The sequence below is a fragment of the Mucor mucedo genome (assembly GCF_025094135.1).
Source record: "Mucor mucedo strain NRRL 3635 chromosome Unknown EV154scaffold_64, whole genome shotgun sequence".
Classification (NCBI taxonomy): domain Eukaryota; kingdom Fungi; phylum Mucoromycota; class Mucoromycetes; order Mucorales; family Mucoraceae; genus Mucor; species Mucor mucedo.
Window position 1 is genome coordinate 49,129 of NW_026252348.1, and position 21,597 is coordinate 70,725.

Genomic DNA, 21,597 nt, shown 5'->3' on the forward strand with positions numbered 1-21,597 from the left:
GTGTACGTTCAAGAGGCAGTAGAGAGGACGATGGTAACACTGGAGATTCTGAAACTCTTGAATTGCCTGAAAGCATTCAAATTCAATATTTGCGAGGATATGACGAGATTGAAAATGAAATGAAAATTTTACTGGTCGAAAAGTTTCATTTTGTAGAAACCAATGGTGTATTGGAAAGCTGTTCAACATCCGTGGTCACAGGATTTGATTGTGAGTGGCCATACAACATCACCACTAATGTTAAAGGAAAGCTTTCAGTAGTCCAGATTGCCTATGCCTCATCCGTGCTGGTATTACATCTGGATCCTACTTGGAATGTTTTACCATCCTCCCTGATTCACTTTTTAAAATCCCCCGTCATTTTGAAGATTGGACGTCAGGTTGGTGGGGACTTTAAGCAAGTAAAGGATTCCTTCGGCATTGACTGTGAGGGAGCTTTCGAACTTGGAAGGTTTTGCAAGCTGAAGAAGGTTGTGAAGTCTGGTAGGCTGTCTCTTTCGGCCATCTGTAAAGAAGTGATTGGGAGGGGACTGTCTAAAGATTTAAGAATCAGTGACTGGTCGTACTCCCATGAGCTCAGCTCAAGCCAAATTCATTACGCTGCGCTTGACGCATGGGCTTCTTTGGAGATTTATAATGTTATAAACAATATCTGCGAAGAATTGATCAGCACACCAACAGTAGGTCAATATCTATCCTTGTGGTCTCCAATGGGTGTAGCAGGTTATGGAATTGTTGAAGCATCTTCTGGATTTTCAAGCAATGGTATTGTTCAAGTGTCAATTATTCACATTGTTCGTACTAGTTTTGTATTGCCTTCAATAGATGGTCATCAAACAGAAATTATACTGGAATCAATTAAAAATGACCTCCCAAAAACGGTTTCTGTTCACAAGTCACTTTTGCGCAACGATAACAAAAGACATGTTGAACTAGAAATTGTTAAGACAACTACTCCATCAAACGTTTCAAATAATGGTGACATGGATATTACTGGTGATGGGCACGAAGCCGAACATGAAGAAAATAATGTAAGAGTCTCTGCCTTAGACTTTGCTCGGACTTTGTTCGGAGATGATATCGAAGATATTGATAAGGCGAACTTTGAGTATGGATATGGCCAGTTCAAGAATCGTCTCACTGCCTCAATCACTGAATCGACTGAAACAAGGCTTTATACTAGGGTTGTTAAAGATGTCTTCCATCTAATGGATTCCATCAAAATCGGGTCAAAGCATTCTTTAAAACTGGAATTCGTAAAAAATTTCAGAAACTGTTTGTTTATACTAGATGCTGATGACCAAGAAAACGTCTCTGCTGTTTTGTCAAACAAAGGGACAAGTTACGAAGAAAAAATGGCAAAAAATTCTGCTTGGATTTGGAAAAGGGTGAAGCGAACTATACCTCCTCCCCACATTCTGTATACAGGCCTGTACAATTTATTCTTGTCATTTGGTTCCTTGAAATGCGTAAAATCTGGATTACCTCTCTTTGATAAGGTTGCCTGGAAGAGTGCAGTCAATGTCCTTGTGGCTGTGAAAGATGGGCATGTGTCCGATCCTCCGGATTTGTCATTGTACCATGTTCGTGGTAAGGATCGAGATGGGCTAACCTTGTATAGATGTGTTCGTGGTACCAATTCTTTGGAAGGCGGTGTTCATCAGAACATTATAAGAAAGTTTGGATCTTTTGGAGCTGGACCAGAATTGACTGACTGCGCTTTAACAGAATACAGGCTTAGACATAACACTGATGTAATTATTGTATCAAAACATTACTAAAAAACAGTAACTAATTTTTTAATAGGCCGGTACGCTTAACAGACTTGGCTACGAACATAAGGGTCATTATGACCCTTGGCTTAATCAAGTAATCGAAAAACTCCGGGCGAGTTTACATCTCTCAGCTACGCAACAAACTGCATGTATGCCAAACGCCTTGGATTTTTGTGGTTCTGACGAAGTGTTCGGCATTTGCCCTATTTCAAATGATCTGATGGAAACCTTGTGTGTTGAAAAGATCAATACTTTGGCTCCGGGTACAAGCGATCTGATAAATACTGGTGACACATGCTTGTCAGACGTAGCATTATTACTGCTGCCGTCTACAAAGCGTGCAAACAACAGTAGATTTGAATATATCGCATGCAAGCAACATACCAAGTATGCAATCCTTCCTGTTCATACTTCTGAAGAAAAAGCACTCTTTGAAGACATTCTGGTCGATAACTGTCAATCATCAGCAGAGCCAAATTGGAGCCAATTCGCCTCTCGTTGGAACTCATCTGCTGACGGTGTGGCTATATTTTACAAGACGCCAGAACATTTAAAGCTATATTATAACATTTGTCAAGAGAACAAAATTGTTGCTAAAGCCAAAGCAAAGCATAGCACAATTATTCAAAAAGTCAGATCTGTAATTTCAGAAACCATGATTCCGCAATCTGTACCTCCAGCAATTAATCTACCAGGACGTTCCAACAATACAACTGTACCGTTCAACAGAATTCCTGTAAAAAATCAACAAATTCAAAGTAACGTTTTAAGCCCAATTTATATTTCCCGCATACAACAGGAACGTATTCCTTTGCAGGTGGCTTACAACGTCCCTTATCAAACTGCAAGCAATCCTTTCAAGCGCAAACGTATCCGGACATGCCAGATTTGCGGAGATACTGAGACATGTCCTGGTCGCAATAACAGAAATAAATGTAGATCTCCCTCTTCTTAAAAAATGAAACAAAACCCTGAGAAATGTTCCATTTAATAAAAGTTCTAAAACCCTAGAAACACATGCATTGGATATTCTTGATAGATTTATATAATTACTTTTGTCTAAATAAACGCATTTTTTTTTTTTTTTTGGCTTCGCCAAAAAAAAAATTTAATTAAGTCCTGTCCCCCCAGACATGTCATACGGGCCTTTTGTGGCCTGGCTGACAAGTCTGGGGGGCACTCCGATCACTAACTTTTAATTCTATTGGCCCTGATTTTGAAAAGTAGCCAATAGCTTTACGATTTAGTGTTTCTTCCGATCACTAAGTATGAATCTGATTGGCTAATACGAAAGACATGAAGAGCTTAAAATGGTATTGAGCAGTAAAGATTTATACGATATAAATACAATAGCATAGTATGGTGTCTTATTCTACGTAGATATGCTATTACCTATTTTAAAATTTTGATAAAAGAGTAATTTGAAATGGGTAACACACATACTATAATTTGAGACATGTTATTATTATGTTAGATCTTCTTTTTGTCTACTTTAATAAATATACCAAAAGTGATAGATTTTCTAAACAGGAACAGATTTTTGTCACACATTCACATGTTGAGGTGTCTAACTGGGATGAACAGTATGTTATTTTTATATTGTACCTTTTTCCTGACATTGAATAACTTATAAAACTTGGATCTCATAGCGGGGATTAGTTTTGTTTATATATATACAGGGAGTGCAATTTTTTTTTAGAAACTTCTTTCACAGTTAACTCTTTTAAAAATATGGCTAGAACAGGAAGACCACCTGGGAAAAAAAATTCTGTAGGTCATAGCGCCGGTCGACCATCTATCCAAAAAAAAGATGACCCTCGACAAACCACTTTGTTTCAAACTATGAAAAAAATCAATCAAAATGGTGAAAGCTCGAGCCAGGCTGATGAGGTAAAACTGGATTTTTTTTTTGCATGATATTTAAATTATTAACAAAAATTTATAGGCTGTAGTTGAGGAATCAAGTATGCAAGAAAATGAAATAGATATTTCAGACATCCGTGAAGAGCAATTACCTGTTGTAGAAGATCAAAATATTTTTATCACGTTGGATGAAGAAGAAGAACTGAACAACCGTATACTACCTGAAATAGATGACGGTGATGCTGATGAAAGTGTGACTGATGAACAGGAATTCTTGTCGGGCGAGGTTCAAAATGGTGTATTGTACCACTATTTCGAAGAAGTACAAAAACGACTGACAGAAGAAGCAATGCCGGCTGAATACAATAATGGCACTTTTTGGATTCGTCCCATGCAGCCTTTTTTTGCATTATTAAAAAAGAAGCCAGTAGAGTATCTGTATCGCCCAGATATTTTTTTATGGATTCCACATCTGTTATTGAATAATCAGATCAACGATTTGCATTGTCCAACATGCAATTCATCTATCGAAACCAAAGGGTTTAACAAAAAGCCCCACGCTCGCCGCATTGTTGATCTTGATAGGTCAGTTGAATTTGTGATCCTATTTTTGTAGTTTGAAGTATTGAATTAACCATTGTTGCACTTAATAGATGCTTTTACATCTTGACAAAAAGATACAGGTGTCTGAGTAGTATTTGTGGCAGTACGTTTAATGGATATGATTCCAAAATAATGCGCCAATTGCCCGTTCAATTACAGGCTGAATTTCCGGCCTATCTTAGTCATAGAGGTGCTGTTTCGAAGCAAGTGGGTGATCTTTTAAGGCCATGCATCCAAAACTCCATGGGACCTGAAAGAATATCAAAAGTTTTGCGTGAGCTCCATACATTAAAGCACGATCGCAGTGAGCTGCAATATCTCACTGCTATGAAGGTAGCAATCCCCCCCTCTCTTTTTAATATTTTAATATTAATATCTTTCTGAAGGCTAAATATGGGGATCAAAGCATTACTCGGTTCTTTACTATGCCAACAGTTATCGAGCCGTTTTCGCCTTTTGATAACCAAAAAGGATACGCAGGTTATACGCCTACTCAGACGTATATAAGGACCATTTACACTGCAATCATTAGTAAACTTAGGCCTTACATGGACAAGCAGATGATGCTTCTAGGTGGAAAGGTTTTGAAAGGAGATCATTCTTTTAAAATCATCAAGCACATGGCGAGTATTGATGGAACAAATATGTTCAATGCACTGTACACGATCTGTAACGAGTTTGAAGAGATTAGAATGATGCTGTTAGTACCTTCTAAATCACTTGAGCATCTGAAGTGGTCCTTCCAAAAAATGATGCAAGCATATGAAGGTTATGGTCACGACAGTCCTGTAATTTTTTATACGGACAATGTGCGAGGTGACCGCAAGTTTTTGGAAAATGTCATACCTTCTCTGAAAGTTGGTGTACGTTCAAGAGGCAGTAGAGAGGACGATGGTAACACTGGAGATTCTGAAACTCTTGAATTGCCTGAAAGCATTCAAATTCAATATTTGCGAGGATATGACGAGATTGAAAATGAAATGAAAATTTTACTGGTCGAAAAGTTTCATTTTGTAGAAACCAATGGTGTATTGGAAAGCTGTTCAACATCCGTGGTCACAGGATTTGATTGTGAGTGGCCATACAACATCACCACTAATGTTAAAGGAAAGCTTTCAGTAGTCCAGATTGCCTATGCCTCATCCGTGCTGGTATTACATCTGGATCCTACTTGGAATGTTTTACCATCCTCCCTGATTCACTTTTTAAAATCCCCCGTCATTTTGAAGATTGGACGTCAGGTTGGTGGGGACTTTAAGCAAGTAAAGGATTCCTTCGGCATTGACTGTGAGGGAGCTTTCGAACTTGGAAGGTTTTGCAAGCTGAAGAAGGTTGTGAAGTCTGGTAGGCTGTCTCTTTCGGCCATCTGTAAAGAAGTGATTGGGAGGGGACTGTCTAAAGATTTAAGAATCAGTGACTGGTCGTACTCCCATGAGCTCAGCTCAAGCCAAATTCATTACGCTGCGCTTGACGCATGGGCTTCTTTGGAGATTTATAATGTTATAAACAATATCTGCGAAGAATTGATCAGCACACCAACAGTAGGTCAATATCTATCCTTGTGGTCTCCAATGGGTGTAGCAGGTTATGGAATTGTTGAAGCATCTTCTGGATTTTCAAGCAATGGTATTGTTCAAGTGTCAATTATTCACATTGTTCGTACTAGTTTTGTATTGCCTTCAATAGATGGTCATCAAACAGAAATTATACTGGAATCAATTAAAAATGACCTCCCAAAAACGGTTTCTGTTCACAAGTCACTTTTGCGCAACGATAACAAAAGACATGTTGAACTAGAAATTGTTAAGACAACTACTCCATCAAACGTTTCAAATAATGGTGACATGGATATTACTGGTGATGGGCACGAAGCCGAACATGAAGAAAATAATGTAAGAGTCTCTGCCTTAGACTTTGCTCGGACTTTGTTCGGAGATGATATCGAAGATATTGATAAGGCGAACTTTGAGTATGGATATGGCCAGTTCAAGAATCGTCTCACTGCCTCAATCACTGAATCGACTGAAACAAGGCTTTATACTAGGGTTGTTAAAGATGTCTTCCATCTAATGGATTCCATCAAAATCGGGTCAAAGCATTCTTTAAAACTGGAATTCGTAAAAAATTTCAGAAACTGTTTGTTTATACTAGATGCTGATGACCAAGAAAACGTCTCTGCTGTTTTGTCAAACAAAGGGACAAGTTACGAAGAAAAAATGGCAAAAAATTCTGCTTGGATTTGGAAAAGGGTGAAGCGAACTATACCTCCTCCCCACATTCTGTATACAGGCCTGTACAATTTATTCTTGTCATTTGGTTCCTTGAAATGCGTAAAATCTGGATTACCTCTCTTTGATAAGGTTGCCTGGAAGAGTGCAGTCAATGTCCTTGTGGCTGTGAAAGATGGGCATGTGTCCGATCCTCCGGATTTGTCATTGTACCATGTTCGTGGTAAGGATCGAGATGGGCTAACCTTGTATAGATGTGTTCGTGGTACCAATTCTTTGGAAGGCGGTGTTCATCAGAACATTATAAGAAAGTTTGGATCTTTTGGAGCTGGACCAGAATTGACTGACTGCGCTTTAACAGAATACAGGCTTAGACATAACACTGATGTAATTATTGTATCAAAACATTACTAAAAAACAGTAACTAATTTTTTAATAGGCCGGTACGCTTAACAGACTTGGCTACGAACATAAGGGTCATTATGACCCTTGGCTTAATCAAGTAATCGAAAAACTCCGGGCGAGTTTACATCTCTCAGCTACGCAACAAACTGCATGTATGCCAAACGCCTTGGATTTTTGTGGTTCTGACGAAGTGTTCGGCATTTGCCCTATTTCAAATGATCTGATGGAAACCTTGTGTGTTGAAAAGATCAATACTTTGGCTCCGGGTACAAGCGATCTGATAAATACTGGTGACACATGCTTGTCAGACGTAGCATTATTACTGCTGCCGTCTACAAAGCGTGCAAACAACAGTAGATTTGAATATATCGCATGCAAGCAACATACCAAGTATGCAATCCTTCCTGTTCATACTTCTGAAGAAAAAGCACTCTTTGAAGACATTCTGGTCGATAACTGTCAATCATCAGCAGAGCCAAATTGGAGCCAATTCGCCTCTCGTTGGAACTCATCTGCTGACGGTGTGGCTATATTTTACAAGACGCCAGAACATTTAAAGCTATATTATAACATTTGTCAAGAGAACAAAATTGTTGCTAAAGCCAAAGCAAAGCATAGCACAATTATTCAAAAAGTCAGATCTGTAATTTCAGAAACCATGATTCCGCAATCTGTACCTCCAGCAATTAATCTACCAGGACGTTCCAACAATACAACTGTACCGTTCAACAGAATTCCTGTAAAAAATCAACAAATTCAAAGTAACGTTTTAAGCCCAATTTATATTTCCCGCATACAACAGGAACGTATTCCTTTGCAGGTGGCTTACAACGTCCCTTATCAAACTGCAAGCAATCCTTTCAAGCGCAAACGTATCCGGACATGCCAGATTTGCGGAGATACTGAGACATGTCCTGGTCGCAATAACAGAAATAAATGTAGATCTCCCTCTTCTTAAAAAATGAAACAAAACCCTGAGAAATGTTCCATTTAATAAAAGTTCTAAAACCCTAGAAACACATGCATTGGATATTCTTGATAGATTTATATAATTACTTTTGTCTAAATAAACGCATTTTTTTTTTTTTTTTGGCTTCGCCAAAAAAAAAATTTAATTAAGTCCTGTCCCCCCAGACATGTCATACGGGCCCATTTTTGTAAGCTTCAATTGGCCCAAGATTCATTTGTAAATCGATGGCTTCATTTAACAAGGACCGAGAAAACCAGACCATTACTCAACCTCTGTGGGAATTATAGAGATCAAAAATAAAAGGTATTATTATCAAAATGCAATCACATCCGTTGGCAATAGACCTCTTTTTCTCTAAAATTTGATACCAAAATGTACGTTTTTTATTTCAATAAAAACACAGTTACAAGCACATACTCATCTTTACTTTATTTTATCACATTTCGACTTGATAAACCCTTACGCATTCCTTTTGTCTTTTGATAGATTGAAATGATATTTTACGGAGAAAGAGTACGATAATCAACTGATGAATTGATCTACAACAGTCACACACATGTGATATTGAGAAACGCCAACTTTTGCCGATTTCTCATGCGCATTCTTTTTTTAAAAAACGCCTTCTCTCTTCCTCATTGCAAAATAAAAAGTACTATTACAATTATACATTAAACTAACACACGCCCTAAGGTGTCAGTTTTAACCTTTGAAAGTAAGCTTTGGCGTGTTTGCTGGCTTCACAAGTATGGAGTAAGTCAAAGCAACATTTCAAAGTCCGTATCGCTATACGCGTCCACTGTTTACAATATTCTGAAAACAGTTGAGACAAACGGTAGTCCTCCGTCTAACAAGGCTCTTGGGTTACCTGAAAGTCAAAATAAAAGAGAGCCTTTGAAGGTGATATAAGAAGTAAGTCAACGGGTTATAATGATCTAAAAATAGAGTTGAATAGAGCTGACATAAACATGTGTAGAACAAGAGTAATATCTTCTTTGAAGGATATAAAATTCGGGGTCTTATTTTTCTGCCCATAAGACACGTTCAACACGAAAACACAAAGATAGAAGACTTCTTTGGGCCCGAACTCGTGTTGATTGGGCGCAGGAGCTGCGGGACAGCGTTGTTTGGTCCAATGAGTCCCGTTTCTCCGTAACAGGATTCAATAGAGGCGCCAGAACAATTAGAAAACGTTGAGGGAAGATTTCAGGAAAGAAAATTTTCCCACAACGAAGTGGGTCTTTACAAAGGAGGTTAAGAAGAAGCGGAAGTGACAAAAAATCAGCATATATTTTATAGTATGTTAGATTTATCGTTGTGCATAGCCTTTTCTGTATATTTACCATTGTTGTTTATTAGCCTCTGTAAGAATAGCATACTCGACATGACAGATCTAAGCACTTCAAGCCAGATTAGTCTGATTGGGGACCGTGCCAAGGCTGTCTTAATCCGGTATTTGGATGATTTTGGGGGGGAAGGTAACAGTGATCACAACATTGTTGAGATCACTAAACCATTATCCAAGGTATTATTGTATCTGTTTAAATTTTTATTAGCTATACTTATCCATTGCTGTTGTAGATGAAAAACCAAAGAAAAATGAAAGGCTATTATCGGAGATTTTTAATCAAGTATGAGCCAAGAAATGATATGGAGCGAAATGTCTATAATGTGTACAAACATATGTAAGCGCCATAAATTCCCATTTTTACTATTTACTTATGCTTCTTTTAGTATCGAGCAGCACTTGTTCAGATCTTTCATGCTGACACAACAATTTGTTGATTCATGTTCTGAGCAGTCTCTTAACATCAAGTTTTGGTCGTATTTGTTTGAATGCTTTTTTGGTGGGAACTCTAATTTGTTTCTTCAATGGTAAGCTATTTAAAGAATCACGATAATAAAATAATCTAATACATTTATTCTCAACAGGGGTGAAACTAAGGCTGCCAACTGTACCGCCCAATCACTTGATTTCAAATTGGATTTGAGGATTACAGTTAACATTGAGCAAGAACAGCATGAGGTTGCAACTGCAGAACTAGCCAAATCAAAATCAACTACAGAATCGAAGCTGTATAATGATAAGGTCAAGCTGGCTCTCGTAACAAAATGTCTTTACAAAGGGATATTGGGCTCTTTAATCGTAATTGATTGCACGGTTAATCAAGAGCATTCTGGCTGGTGTATTTTATGCCTGGTTCAAGGAGCTGCCAGGCAAGGAAGAAAAACACTCTTCCTTACAAAAAGATGGGGTTTCTTGCCATATTGGGGTTTACATATGGTCTTCCGCTTCTTCCTTAACCTTGTTTAGAAAAAGACTAGCCAAATCGCCAAAGGTAAGACAACATAATTAAATTTCTTGATTGAGTGCTAAATTGTACCTGTACATATTAAATCTAGATTTATCCATCGCTATTGTAGTTGAAAAATGGAGATCTACTACAATGACCATCTGGTAAAGTACAAACCCAGAAACGACATCAAAAGAAATGTTCTAAATGTGTACAGACACATGTGAGTGACACAAAAAACCTTTAAATTCTCATCTTTACTATTTACTAATGTGTCTTTTAGAATCGAGCAACACTTGTTCCGATCATTTATGCTGACACAAGCATTCATGGAATTATGCTCAGAACAGTCCCTGAGCATAAAGTATTGGTCGCATTTGTTTGAATGCTTTTTTGGCGGAAAACAAGATTTGTTTTTACAATGGTAAGCTCTTTAAAGAATTACGATAATAAAACAATCTAATACATTTATTCTTAACAGGGATGAAACAAAGGCTGCTAATTGTACCAGGCCAGCGCTCAATGGTCTGTCTCAACTACAACAAATGAGAACCCAGGGCGCCTTAAATCCCGGCGATTATGATCGAATTATTGGCGGCTACCAATAGGTACAATTTAGCACTCAATCAAGAAACTTAATTATGTTGTCTTACCTTTGGCAATTTGGCTAGTTTTTAGAAATGTGACTAGTCTTTAGAAATGTGGCTAGTCTTTAGGATGTGGCTAGTCTTTAGGAATGTGGCTAGTCTTTTCCTAGACAAGGTTAAAGAAGAAGCGGAAGACCATATGTGAACCCCAATATGGCAAGAAACCCCATCTTTTTGTAAGAAAGAGTGTTTTTCTTCCTTGCCTGGCAGCTCCTTGAACCAGGCATAAAATACACCAGCCAGAATGCTCTTGATTAACCGTGCAATCAATTACGATTAAAGAGCCCAATATCCCTTTGTAAAGACATTTTGTTACGAGAGCCAGCTTGACCTTATCATTATACAGCTTCGATTCTGTAGTTGATTTAGATTTGGCTAATTCTGCAGTCGCAACCTCATGCTGTTCTTGCTCAATGTTAATTGTAATCCTCAAATCCAATTTAAAATCAAGTGATTGAGCGGTACAGTTGGCAGCCTTGGTCTCAACCCTATTAAGAATAAATGTATTATTTGATAGACTCAGGCTTATCTTCGGCACCAAATGCCACCTCAACAGTCTGTTAAGATCAATGCCTTATATACCAAAATCAAGAATCAAAGATGTCAAGGTGCCAAACATTCAAATCATGGGATTAACGTGTCATGTAAAAGCCCTTTCCCTGATCGATAAAGGGGTATATATGTCGCAGGATGTCTATTCATTTGATTATCCGCGAGCCCACGCCCAGATTCAAGAAAATGGTATTCAGAAGATCATCGAAGCATTAAAATTGTTGACGTAAGCGTTTTATTATTATTATTATAATCCTGAAACTTATTTTATTCTTATTAAAAAAAATAGGATTTGCTTCTTGATATCAAGAAATACCACAAGGATTATAGCAAAAACAATCCAAGCAAAATGGACAGTCTACTTAAAGGAAGAAAACAGAACCATTTGGATATCGAATCTGGTAATGGTGATGGTAATAATAATGTTAAAAATCGGATTTCAGAAGTAGTTTGTGATGATAATGTGGGTCACGACCATTAGGGCCGCAGGTTCATTTTATCAGATTATGACTACCCAATAAATTATAATAGCAGTGCATTCTGTGTTAATAATAAAAATCAAGTATTTTCATATCTAAAAGGGAGGCGGGAAGTATTGTACTTCTTCGTGAAAAGGGAGACTGCTTACTTAATTTTTCAGAACAAGATATTTAGGATAATCATCTGCCATTCACAGATAGCTTTCTATAAAAGATTTAGGTTTATTAAAAGATCATAACTAGTATTTTAACCATAAGAAATATTATACCGGGAAGACCTAAAATTAAAAATAATGCCAAGAATCTGCTAAAATAAGTTAAAATAAATAAGGCTGATAAAAAAAAAGTATCTTAATAAACCTGTGGATATCAATCATGGGGGCTGACAAGAAACAATGATTGGATTTGATGTTGTCAGTTACAATTCTGGCAATCACTGACACAACACGTGCATATTTTCTTTTCTGATACAGTAACTTGCTAAAAATAAACAATACGGGTCTTTTTGATTGGAAGACAGGTTTATTATTTACAGTGCGGCTGGTGATTAAAAAAACATGGAAATGTCTACGTCTATTCCAGAACTGAAACTTTATAAAGTTGGAAACTTGAATGTTCTTAATCTATTCTTTACTAAAGTCTTGACAAATTTAAAAGCTGAACAATGGTCTTGACAAATTCAGTGCTACCAATACTTTAAGTCTGTACTTGTATTATCTTAGTATGCCAGAATACTCTTAGTAATGCACTTTGTAGTTTACTTCTTTCCCGATTCAAGCATTGCGTCAGAAACTGCACCAAACCGGATTTTGCAACGATCTCGATCTTAATCACTTGTAGTAATGGCTGTTTCATCAAGACAGTTATTTGTAAGTAGTGTAAGAAGAAACATTTCGTATCTTTCAGATTTCAACAAATCAATGATTGAGAGAAGCAGCTGCTTTTTACTTGATCGTCTATCTGATCAATCAATTATTTAATTCAAATAATGATGTCATAAAACTCGTTTGGTTAGAGGCTTTATCTAACTGTGCAAAGAAAGGCTGGGACGGTATTATGTTATTTAGGTTAAGAGATTTGAGTCTATAACACCTGGGGGAGGAGGAGAGGGAGGTATCTAAGTCAACTACAAAACAAATCCTGATGATATCCAAAGCTGATCCAATATGATTGTATGATGTACAGGAGTATTGATGCAAGTACTAAAGTACGACTTCCACTGCTTAACATCTGAATTCATTTCGGTAATTAATTTAGCCGCCATATATTAACTATTTTTTTCACCCTGTAAATATTTAGCTGCCCAGAACATATTTAACGGCCCTTACGCTTTATCCCAAACTCTCTCTCTCTCTGTGTAAATTCTAAAAAAAAAAAAAGGAATCTCTAGTATCATTCGGAATGATTTAATCAAGTCGATTTAAAAAAATTGATGAATTTATATGCACTTACATTTTATCGCAGCCATAAAATAAACATTGTACTGAGTGTGGAGAAGATCGGCATCTTTTTTTTTTGTTTTTTGTTTTGAAACATTCAGGGGGGAAAGAGAGGGGAAATCGTGATGGCCCATAAACGGCTTTTTTTTTTCAGACAAAGGGTAAGCAAAGACAGGATCAGACTGGGCAAAAGCTTTAGTGTCCCAATGAGATACTTTTTTATTTACTTGTTGCAGTAAGAGTATCTTCTTTATCTCTTGTCCCCCCCCCCACCAACTTCAATGTTACTCCAAGATGCATAAAATAAGAAGTAATTTAGAAACATGACATATATATTAATCAATTTCTAACTATTGAAACTCATATATGGGGTGCTTCTGCTTGCATGCTACATTTTTTTTTTCTAAAAAACGTGGTTTACATCCGGTCTATATATAAAAAAATAGAGTATAAAAAGTCAATGCATCTTACTTTTTAACTTTCTACATGACATCACACAGACAATAATAATAATAAAAAAAAAGATCATTCATTAATACAGGCTTAGATGGACTGAACAATGTCAATATTTATTTATTTTGCGAATAACTCGTATGACTTGATGCCCGTGATTAGAGACAGTAGTACACTTTGTATATATATTTGAAATAACAAAAAGCCACAGTTATTAAAACCTAAAACAAAACTATTTTTTTTTTTTGTAAACGGTAACCAAATTGGGTGCTTCCTGACACAAGAAGCTATTTTTAAATTTTTTTAAACACAAAAATTAACTTTGGGTTTTGGGTGTGGGTGTGCTTGGCGTTTTATATAGAAATATATAATTCAAATGTTATTTATTTATTTTATTTATAGAAATACAGACACACAAAAAAAGAAATGTTTACAGGAACGCAAAAAAGGTAGTTGCGACCAGAGATAATAAGAGAGTAGATTTGTAAAGAATAGCGGTTGTTTCAGCAGAAGATGCGCTGCTACTTCCTTGACTGTTAGCTGTATTTGTTACATAGACGTCACATTGGAGTTCATTAGGGGCAGTATAAGTGACATTGTTCAACTGTGCAGCAATCGCCAATGCTGTACCTTTGTTGTAAAAATCAATCTCTAAAAAGTTAGGTTGACGTCCAAATGTTTGTTTACAATTTGTTGCTTGCTTCAACAGTGAGGTCTCGCCGTTGGTAACATTGGCTGTGCCCTTTTGAGGGATTTCAATCACGGTGGATCCCAAAGTCAGAGTACCATATAAAAAGTGATTCATCACATACATGTATTCAGTAGGACTGTTGGGCTCAGATGGTCGATCAATCACACAACTAAATTGTGTTTCGTTATGGTTATCATAGGGTGTTTCAAAAACAAAATCCCATTCACGCATCAGCCTTAACAACGAAGATATTTAGTCAAAATTTTTGTTTTTGTTGTTACTATGGATAACGAAGCTTACCAGGGATAGGTATTAGGGTCGGCACCTTCATCCAGGAAATTCACGACTCTTTTACCACTTGAAATCATCTCTCCCAAAGTAGGCCAGGTATAATTGTTATCGGTTTGCACAAAGGTATAGTCCAAGATACCACTAGCGTTGTAAGCAGCGGCAAAAGCAGAGGGTTCAAAACTGCCCAAATTATTCCACATGATCGTAATCACTTCATTAGGGTTATTTTTAACCCAGTTTGTAATAGTGGTTAATGTGTCCACGGCTGCACCGGCATTTAATATATTACATGATGTATGACACAGAGAGATACTTTCAGCAGTGATAGTGGCACTGGCATTACTAGGCTTGATGGCAGACAGCTTTAATCCTCGCACACCATCATCCAGTTGGGTATTGGTTGGGCATAACTGATTTGATGCTGGGTTGGCAACATATCCGTAACTGTTGTGGGTCAACAAATAGGTTAAACTGTTGTAAGGTTTATTACAATATTCTGCATAGCCGTTACAGAGTTGTTGTGCCTGTACTGCACTTGATAGAATAGCAACTGCGAACAGACTAGAAATATACATTTTTATTTTTTTATATTAGGGAAAGAAGAGGAAAAAGGGAATCTTTTTTTAAAAAATTAAGTTTATAAATGGAAGACACCGAGAATCTATTTTTTATTTTCAGGCGGAACACAAAAAAACCATTGGGTGTTACTTGGCAACCATAGCGGCGTTTCAATATGTATGAGGTCAGCGCACGCTCAACTCATCACGACACAAAAAAGGTGTTGTTAATTGCCAATAAGTGCCTCCCCCCTTTTTTTTTGCTTTTTTCTCAACTTTTTGTTAACCATTCCTCATGAGTTCATCGCCTATAATTTATAAACCACAACTGATAAAGGACCATGTTTACGACTCGACAGTTTCGAAACAACATGAGTTGGCACAAAGTTGGCTCGAAAGCATGTTGGAAACTTCGTTTGGAACTGACGATCTATATACCAGTTTAAAAGACGGATTGTATCTTTGTCGGTGAGTTTGAGGAGGAGGAGTGTGTGAGAGGAGGGGGAGTGGATCAGGATTTGATTATGGACAAAGCATCATAATTAAATTTTTTTTTTTTATTCTTTTTTTAAAATAGAATTATACAACAGATTCAAAATCAAGAAATGATATACCATGAGCTCCCGGTAAGATATTTAAATAAACGTTCCTACGCAGTAGGGGTATTACAGGGAGCATATATACAAGATCAAATCTCACTCATTTAAGTATTTTTAGGAAGACAGAATCAAACTATTCTTGAAAGAATCGAGAAAAGTAAGAACAAAATAGTTTTTTTTTTTTTTTTTTGTGATTAATGCAGAATTTTTCTTTTTTAAAAAAAAAAAAAAAAAAAAAAAAAAAATCAGTTTGGTCTACAATCGTCCGACTTGTTTAGTGTCAATGATTTATTAAATGGAGACGATATGGATAGAGTAAGCTATTTTGTTTGTTACCTGTGCATTTTAACCCTTTTTTTTTTTTTTTCTTATTATTATTTTTCCTCGACTCTCCTTTTTTTTGTTTTGTTTTTCTTCTTCTTTCTTGTGTATATAAATACTGATCTCATTTTTCTTTATTTCTTCCCTTTCCTCTTTTCTTTTTTGAAGGTTGTTTCGACCCTATTAATTTTAGCTCACAGTTACTCTTTCAAAAGATTTGCTGGCAAATCAACTCCGATCACACCTAAAAGATCCCAATCCTACAATTTTGGATTGACTACCGATATTATCCCACTACAGAGATCGATGAGTGAAGTGAATAAACGACTCCAGGACAAACAGGGGTTAAAAGAGAAGGAGGAAAGGAAGGAGAGCAAATGGGAAGCACCGTTTGATATTCAAAGACCCAACTGTATACCTGGGTATGGGCCCTATTCCATCTCCCAATTTAACGACGACGACGACGACGACGACAATATTAATGACGACATGCGACCTTCATCGCCCACAGAATCCTTAAACGAAGACATCTTTGATACCAAAAAGAGTAATACGCCGTCTTCTTCGGGTGACAGTGGATATGGTACAACCAGAGCAAAATCTAATAATAGTAATCATAATAAGAAAGTACAAGATTTATTTGAAGCTCTTTTTGCTCCTGTTTCAAGCCATACAAACACTCCTCCACCTTCATTAAAAATACAGCCATCCTCAACCGTATCCAATTCCGGTAATAATGTCAATAGCAAATTATCTCTACTCTTTTCCAAAAAGAACGATCCTCATTATGTCAAATACCAGACTTGGTCCAATCATCAATTACAACACAATCAATCCACCCCTCTCTTGAAAAAGGTCTCCAGTATGCGTAGACCTCATGAAGAATCCCTGTTTAAACCATCTCATCCTTGGCCTGTCATCCATGAATCCTCTCCCAGCGATCATTTACCGTTGACCATCAAGGTTCAAAAGGAGCATCCACTACCTTCCTCTCCACCCGCCCCCTCGGCACCACCTCGCAAACAATCTCGCAGCAGAAGAAGAACAGATGCTTCTCTGCAACGTATACCACCCGAAGCCATCCAAACCACAATCACCATCAAACCAAAGCATGTACGTTGTAAATCCATTGGATCCACACTAGAAGCCAAAGCATCCGAATCCAAATCACCACAGGATTTGAAATCTCCCATGTTATTTTCTCCCACTGATACGAGTAATATCTTGGAACACTATGATGAAAAAAGCACTCTCCTTGCACGCTATGTAAGCCTTTTTGAAATTAGAAACTAGTTAAAAAAAAAAAAAATGTTTTAATTCCGCGCGCGCTCCCCCAACGCACTAACTCATACTCTATTCTGTTAAAATAGAAATTAGGCAATGTTATTGGTAAGGGACATTTCGGCACAGTGTATCGAGCCCTTGATCTCATGTCGGGAAAGACAGTGGCGATTAAACAAATTAGCCTTGTGGATTCTCGTAAAAGCGATATCGAAGACATGATGCAAGAGGCAGCTTTATTGAGCTCTTTGGGACACACCAACATTGTGAAATACGAAGGATTTATCCAGACCGATGAACACATGAATATCGTGTTGGAATATGTTGAAAACGGCTCACTTTTAAATACTTTAAAATCGTTTGGGAATGCCTTACCAGAACATTTGGTGGCTAGCTATTGTCATCATATCCTGCAAGGGTTAGCCTATTTACACGGGCAGGATGTCGTACACTGCGATCTCAAGGCAGCCAATATCTTGACCACCAAAGCCGGTCATGTCAAATTATCAGATTTCGGCGTCTCGCTTAATTTAAAATTGAAAAATCATGAAGATAACATTGTTTCTGGCACGCCTTATTGGAGTACTGTATCTAAATTATCATGCCCCCACCACCACCATCATTTCTTAATTACTGACTCTTTATTCTTTTTTGACAGTGTCACCTGAAGTGATTGAGCTAAAAGGGGCATCAGTTCAATCTGATATATGGTATGTTTTTCCATCTCACCATGTATCTTTCTTTGCACTAAACCGGAATTTCTAGGTCGTTGGGCTGTACAGTGATTGAATTATGCACAGGGAAGCCACCTTATGCAGATTTAATTACCATGACTGCCATGTTCAAGATTGTGGAAGACGAGTGTCCACCGTTACCAGAGGATATTTCAGACGTAAAGTAGACGAGTTCAATGATGTATATATTTACATATAAAGAGAGAGAATTAAATACTTTTGTGTGTGTGTGTGTATAGGATCTGCTCAACTTTTTAAAACTATGCTTCAAAAAGAATCCAGTGGAACGACCTACGGCACAACATTTACTCCATCATCCCTGGGTGCGACAACAACAGGAGCAACCACTGACGGTTGGACCGATCCGCAGTAATAGCACGATCCTTAACAGTTATTTGAAAAAAGCCACGAAAAAAGACGACAAGATCACCTTATTGGAACACCCCATGTCACCATCCCCATTAACTCCTTTTTATACTCCTATCACTTTACCTACACCCAACGGCTTTTCATCAAGTAAATTGATACCAAGGAAAATGGACGGGAAAAAGAGCTTAATCACTCGACAATCCATGCCTATCGTTTCCAATCAGTATCAGCAACAGCAAAAGCAACAGCAACAACAAGAAAGAGATCAATCATCACCTCATGTACATAATTTAATAGAATGCTCCTTTCCTAAAGGTGATTGCATCCTGCGATACGCACAAAAAAAAAGAGAAAATCTGACAACTCTTCTTTTATATTATTTAGGGGCTGGTCAGTGCAAAGTATGTAATCATACAATCAAGCACGATGCTCTTGTATGCAAAGGTAATCATTTAAAACACGACACTCAAAAAAAAAAAAGGTCAATTAAGACATTGACTTTTACTTATAATAGATTTTTGTGGTTATATTTGTCATAAAAAATGCAAAGTAATTAACGTAAGCGCGTGTATATATATATTTTTTTTATTTTTTCCCTAAAAAAAAAAAAAATGAAACTGAACGTTATTTTTGATATTTTAGAACTTTAATACGAGACGAAGAGCCAGTGACGGACGACCCCAAACCATCCTTAGTGGACCAAAACCCATGTCTTCTGTATCGACACAATTACGAGAGAAATTCTCGTTTTCGAGAATTCTTTCCACTAAACCGCACGAGTTGAGTGATATCATTGAAGATACACCTTCCACCACCCTGAAATCTAAAACAAGTAGTTCTTGGTGGAAAAAGAAATAGGTTTTTTGTTTTTATTTATTTATAAAAATAAAAAAATTATATTATAATTTGCTAAAAGGTGTGTCAGCATAGCCATAAAACATGGGACTCATGGCAGAAGCGTTAAAAGATGGCATGGTTACTTCCGGCCGTTGTTGGGTATATCTATTCGTTGTCTTTTGAAACGCAGGATGTACTTGTCGTACCCCATGTGTAAAAGCTACTCCTCCTCTTCCTCCTCCTGATACAACGGGTGCTAATGGAGCATTCTTGATGACGGAGGGATGGTCCATCTGTTGTATATATATAGTGTGTGAGAAAATAGAATAAAAAATAAAGGGTAGTTTCCCCATCGGCATAAGTGTCTGCAAGTAGAAATCAGCCGTCACCCCCACACCCAAACACAATCATCCACAATCACATTCATCCCGTTACTGCCCTGTTTCATCATTTAGGATTTACAGATGCCCTAATAGTAGAAGAGGAGAGGAGGGAAGCGTTTTTTTTTTTTTTGTATCTTGGATTCAGCTTTGCCCTAATTATTCCAGATATGGGTTTCTAATAGAGAGAGAGAGAGCCTATTATGCATTGTATGGTGTGTTCTTTTTTAATTCACTCCCTGCATTGTTTCTGTTTATCTTACAAAGATACAACTTGTCTTTTTTTTTACCTCTTTACACCGTGAACTGTAAAAAAAAGAAAATAAAAAAGGGCTCCTGAGATCTCCCTTTTATGACTGACTATTCTTTAAATACGCATTGTCTATCACTCACAGACTTTGTCCTAGTGCAGTTTTTTTCTCTTTTTTTCAAAAAAAAAAAAGGGACTTTGACAGACAGCTTTTTAGAGAGATACCCTACTTGTAAAGTCATAGAAACAAGGGGGAAAAAGAGGTGGCAGCGGCGCTTTAATGCATACTTGTACATTTTATTTATCACACTCTTTATTTCTGATTAAAAAAACGTCATTGATCCGTATACTGTCTCTCTCTCTTTATATTCTAGATTCTCTCTCCCTTTTGCTCATTATAAATTGAACCGGTAGCAACAGCAGTAATTACGAGCACTTTTCTCCTTTCCTCCCTGCAGCATCAAAAATCAATTGATTAGCGGGAACCGAAATATTCAATAGTAGTAGTAATAGGATTTTATGATTTTCCCAAGTCTGTATAATACAAATGCTTGTGCCATTATTAGATAGCTATAGGATAAAGGAACATGGTTACCAATAGTTTTTTATTTTCTTTAGCTAGTAATTTGATTGGGTATTTTTTTTTTTTTTTTTTTTTGTTCAATTTGAATGAAATATTACACATGAAGGATAATGCCTCTGGCAGTGCGATAAATACCTACTTTGCACCTTTACAAAGGTGACTTTCTTTATGCCCTGGTCCTGACAGAATAAAATCATTCGACAAAATAAATATACTATATGCAAAAAAAAAAAAAAAAAAAGACTCTCTCCCCCCATAGGCGGGGGTTAGAATCACTGCCACCAACCCACCAACCCACTCCCACCCAGGGTAAAAAAGAAAATTCAACCCTGGGATCTTTTTTTTTTTTTATATTTTTTCCCATTTCGACAAGATAATTAGACTATGCATCCTCCTTTAGAAGCTCATAAACAAGAAGGTTGTGACGACGTTATTCAAGCGTTGGACGATTGTCATCGTGCTGGTACATTTAACAAGTTCATTGGAACGTGTAATGCAGCCAAGACAGCTGTGGACAAGTGTCTCAAGGAAGAGGTAGCAAAAAGAAAATAATAATAAAAAAAGATGACGTGAAATTGACAGTTTTTTTTTTTTTTTTTTGATAGTTTCTTGTGATGCGTGCTGCCAATAAAGGTGTTGCACAACAAAAGAGAAAAAAGATGGAGGAAATCTGGAAAAAGATTGATGAACCACCTGCTTATTTAAAGGAAGAGCAATAATTAAAGAAAAAAAAAAAAAGCTACCCAAACATGTAAATAAACGTTTTTTTTTGAACTAAAAAAGTGTGTGACACAAGTGTCTGGGAACCTCCTCTCCCCCTCTCTCTCTTTCCATCTCAGCATAGAGATGGCGTTTTACAATGTCTAACGTCAAAAAAGGTCCAATGAGAAAGAACATAGTAAGCCACAATGGACATAGAAACTCCACCCCCTCTCTTTGTGTAATATTATGGACGATCTTTTTTTCTTTTCTTAAACTCTTTTCTTTCCCTTCCATTAA

The 21,597-nt window shown here is 37.0% G+C and overlaps 4 protein-coding genes across 4 annotated transcripts; 3 read left to right on the top strand and 1 right to left on the bottom strand.

Annotated features, from left to right (window-relative positions):
- Positions 1-9,225: 9,225 nt before the first annotated feature.
- On the top strand, positions 9,226-11,815 carry EV154DRAFT_538701 (uncharacterized protein; the record flags this gene model as incomplete). The annotated part of the gene is made up of 6 exons (XM_051604298.1): positions 9,226-9,366; positions 9,423-9,526; positions 9,774-9,945; positions 10,893-10,897; positions 11,300-11,560; positions 11,665-11,815. 6 exons carry the CDS (start codon positions 9,226-9,228, stop codon positions 11,813-11,815), a joined length of 834 nt encoding a protein of 277 aa, XP_051456189.1.
- A 2,241-nt stretch (positions 11,816-14,056) lies between these two features.
- Positions 14,057-15,320, bottom strand: EV154DRAFT_513350 (PLC-like phosphodiesterase). The gene is made up of 2 exons (XM_051602020.1): positions 14,697-15,320; positions 14,057-14,631 (listed from the first exon to the last, which is right to left on the bottom strand). Exons 1-2 carry the CDS (start codon positions 15,260-15,262, stop codon positions 14,136-14,138), a joined length of 1,062 nt encoding a protein of 353 aa, XP_051456190.1. The 5' UTR covers positions 15,263-15,320; the 3' UTR covers positions 14,057-14,135.
- A 1,333-nt stretch (positions 15,321-16,653) lies between these two features.
- On the top strand, positions 16,654-18,346 carry EV154DRAFT_423186 (kinase-like domain-containing protein; the record flags this gene model as incomplete). The annotated part of the gene is made up of 5 exons (XM_051596124.1): positions 16,654-17,032; positions 17,309-17,430; positions 17,535-18,027; positions 18,104-18,155; positions 18,211-18,346. 5 exons carry the CDS (start codon positions 16,654-16,656, stop codon positions 18,344-18,346), a joined length of 1,182 nt encoding a protein of 393 aa, XP_051456191.1.
- Positions 18,347-20,824: 2,478 nt separating this feature from the next.
- EV154DRAFT_513358 (uncharacterized protein) lies at positions 20,825-21,590 on the top strand. Its single transcript, XM_051602021.1, has 2 exons — positions 20,825-21,132; positions 21,204-21,590. The coding sequence occupies exons 1-2, from the start codon at positions 20,983-20,985 to the stop codon at positions 21,315-21,317; spliced, it is 264 nt and encodes an 87-aa protein (XP_051456192.1). The 5' UTR covers positions 20,825-20,982; the 3' UTR covers positions 21,318-21,590.
- The last annotated feature ends 7 nt before the right edge of the window (positions 21,591-21,597 follow it).

Bases quoted from the DNA above. Each gene is read 5' to 3' on its own strand.
- EV154DRAFT_513350 (XM_051602020.1), bottom strand. From the start codon at position 15,262: ATGTATATTTCTAGTCTGTTCGCAGTTGCTATTCTATCAAGTGCAGTA. The intron at 14,632-14,696 runs GTAAGCTTCGTT...TTCGTTGTTAAG, and splicing joins GACCCTAATACCTATCCCTG to GCTGATGCGTGAATGGGATT.
- EV154DRAFT_513358 (XM_051602021.1), top strand. From the start codon at position 20,983: ATGCATCCTCCTTTAGAAGCTCATAAACAAGAAGGTTGTGACGACGTT. The intron at 21,133-21,203 runs GTAGCAAAAAGA...TTTTTTTGATAG, and splicing joins ACAAGTGTCTCAAGGAAGAG to TTTCTTGTGATGCGTGCTGC.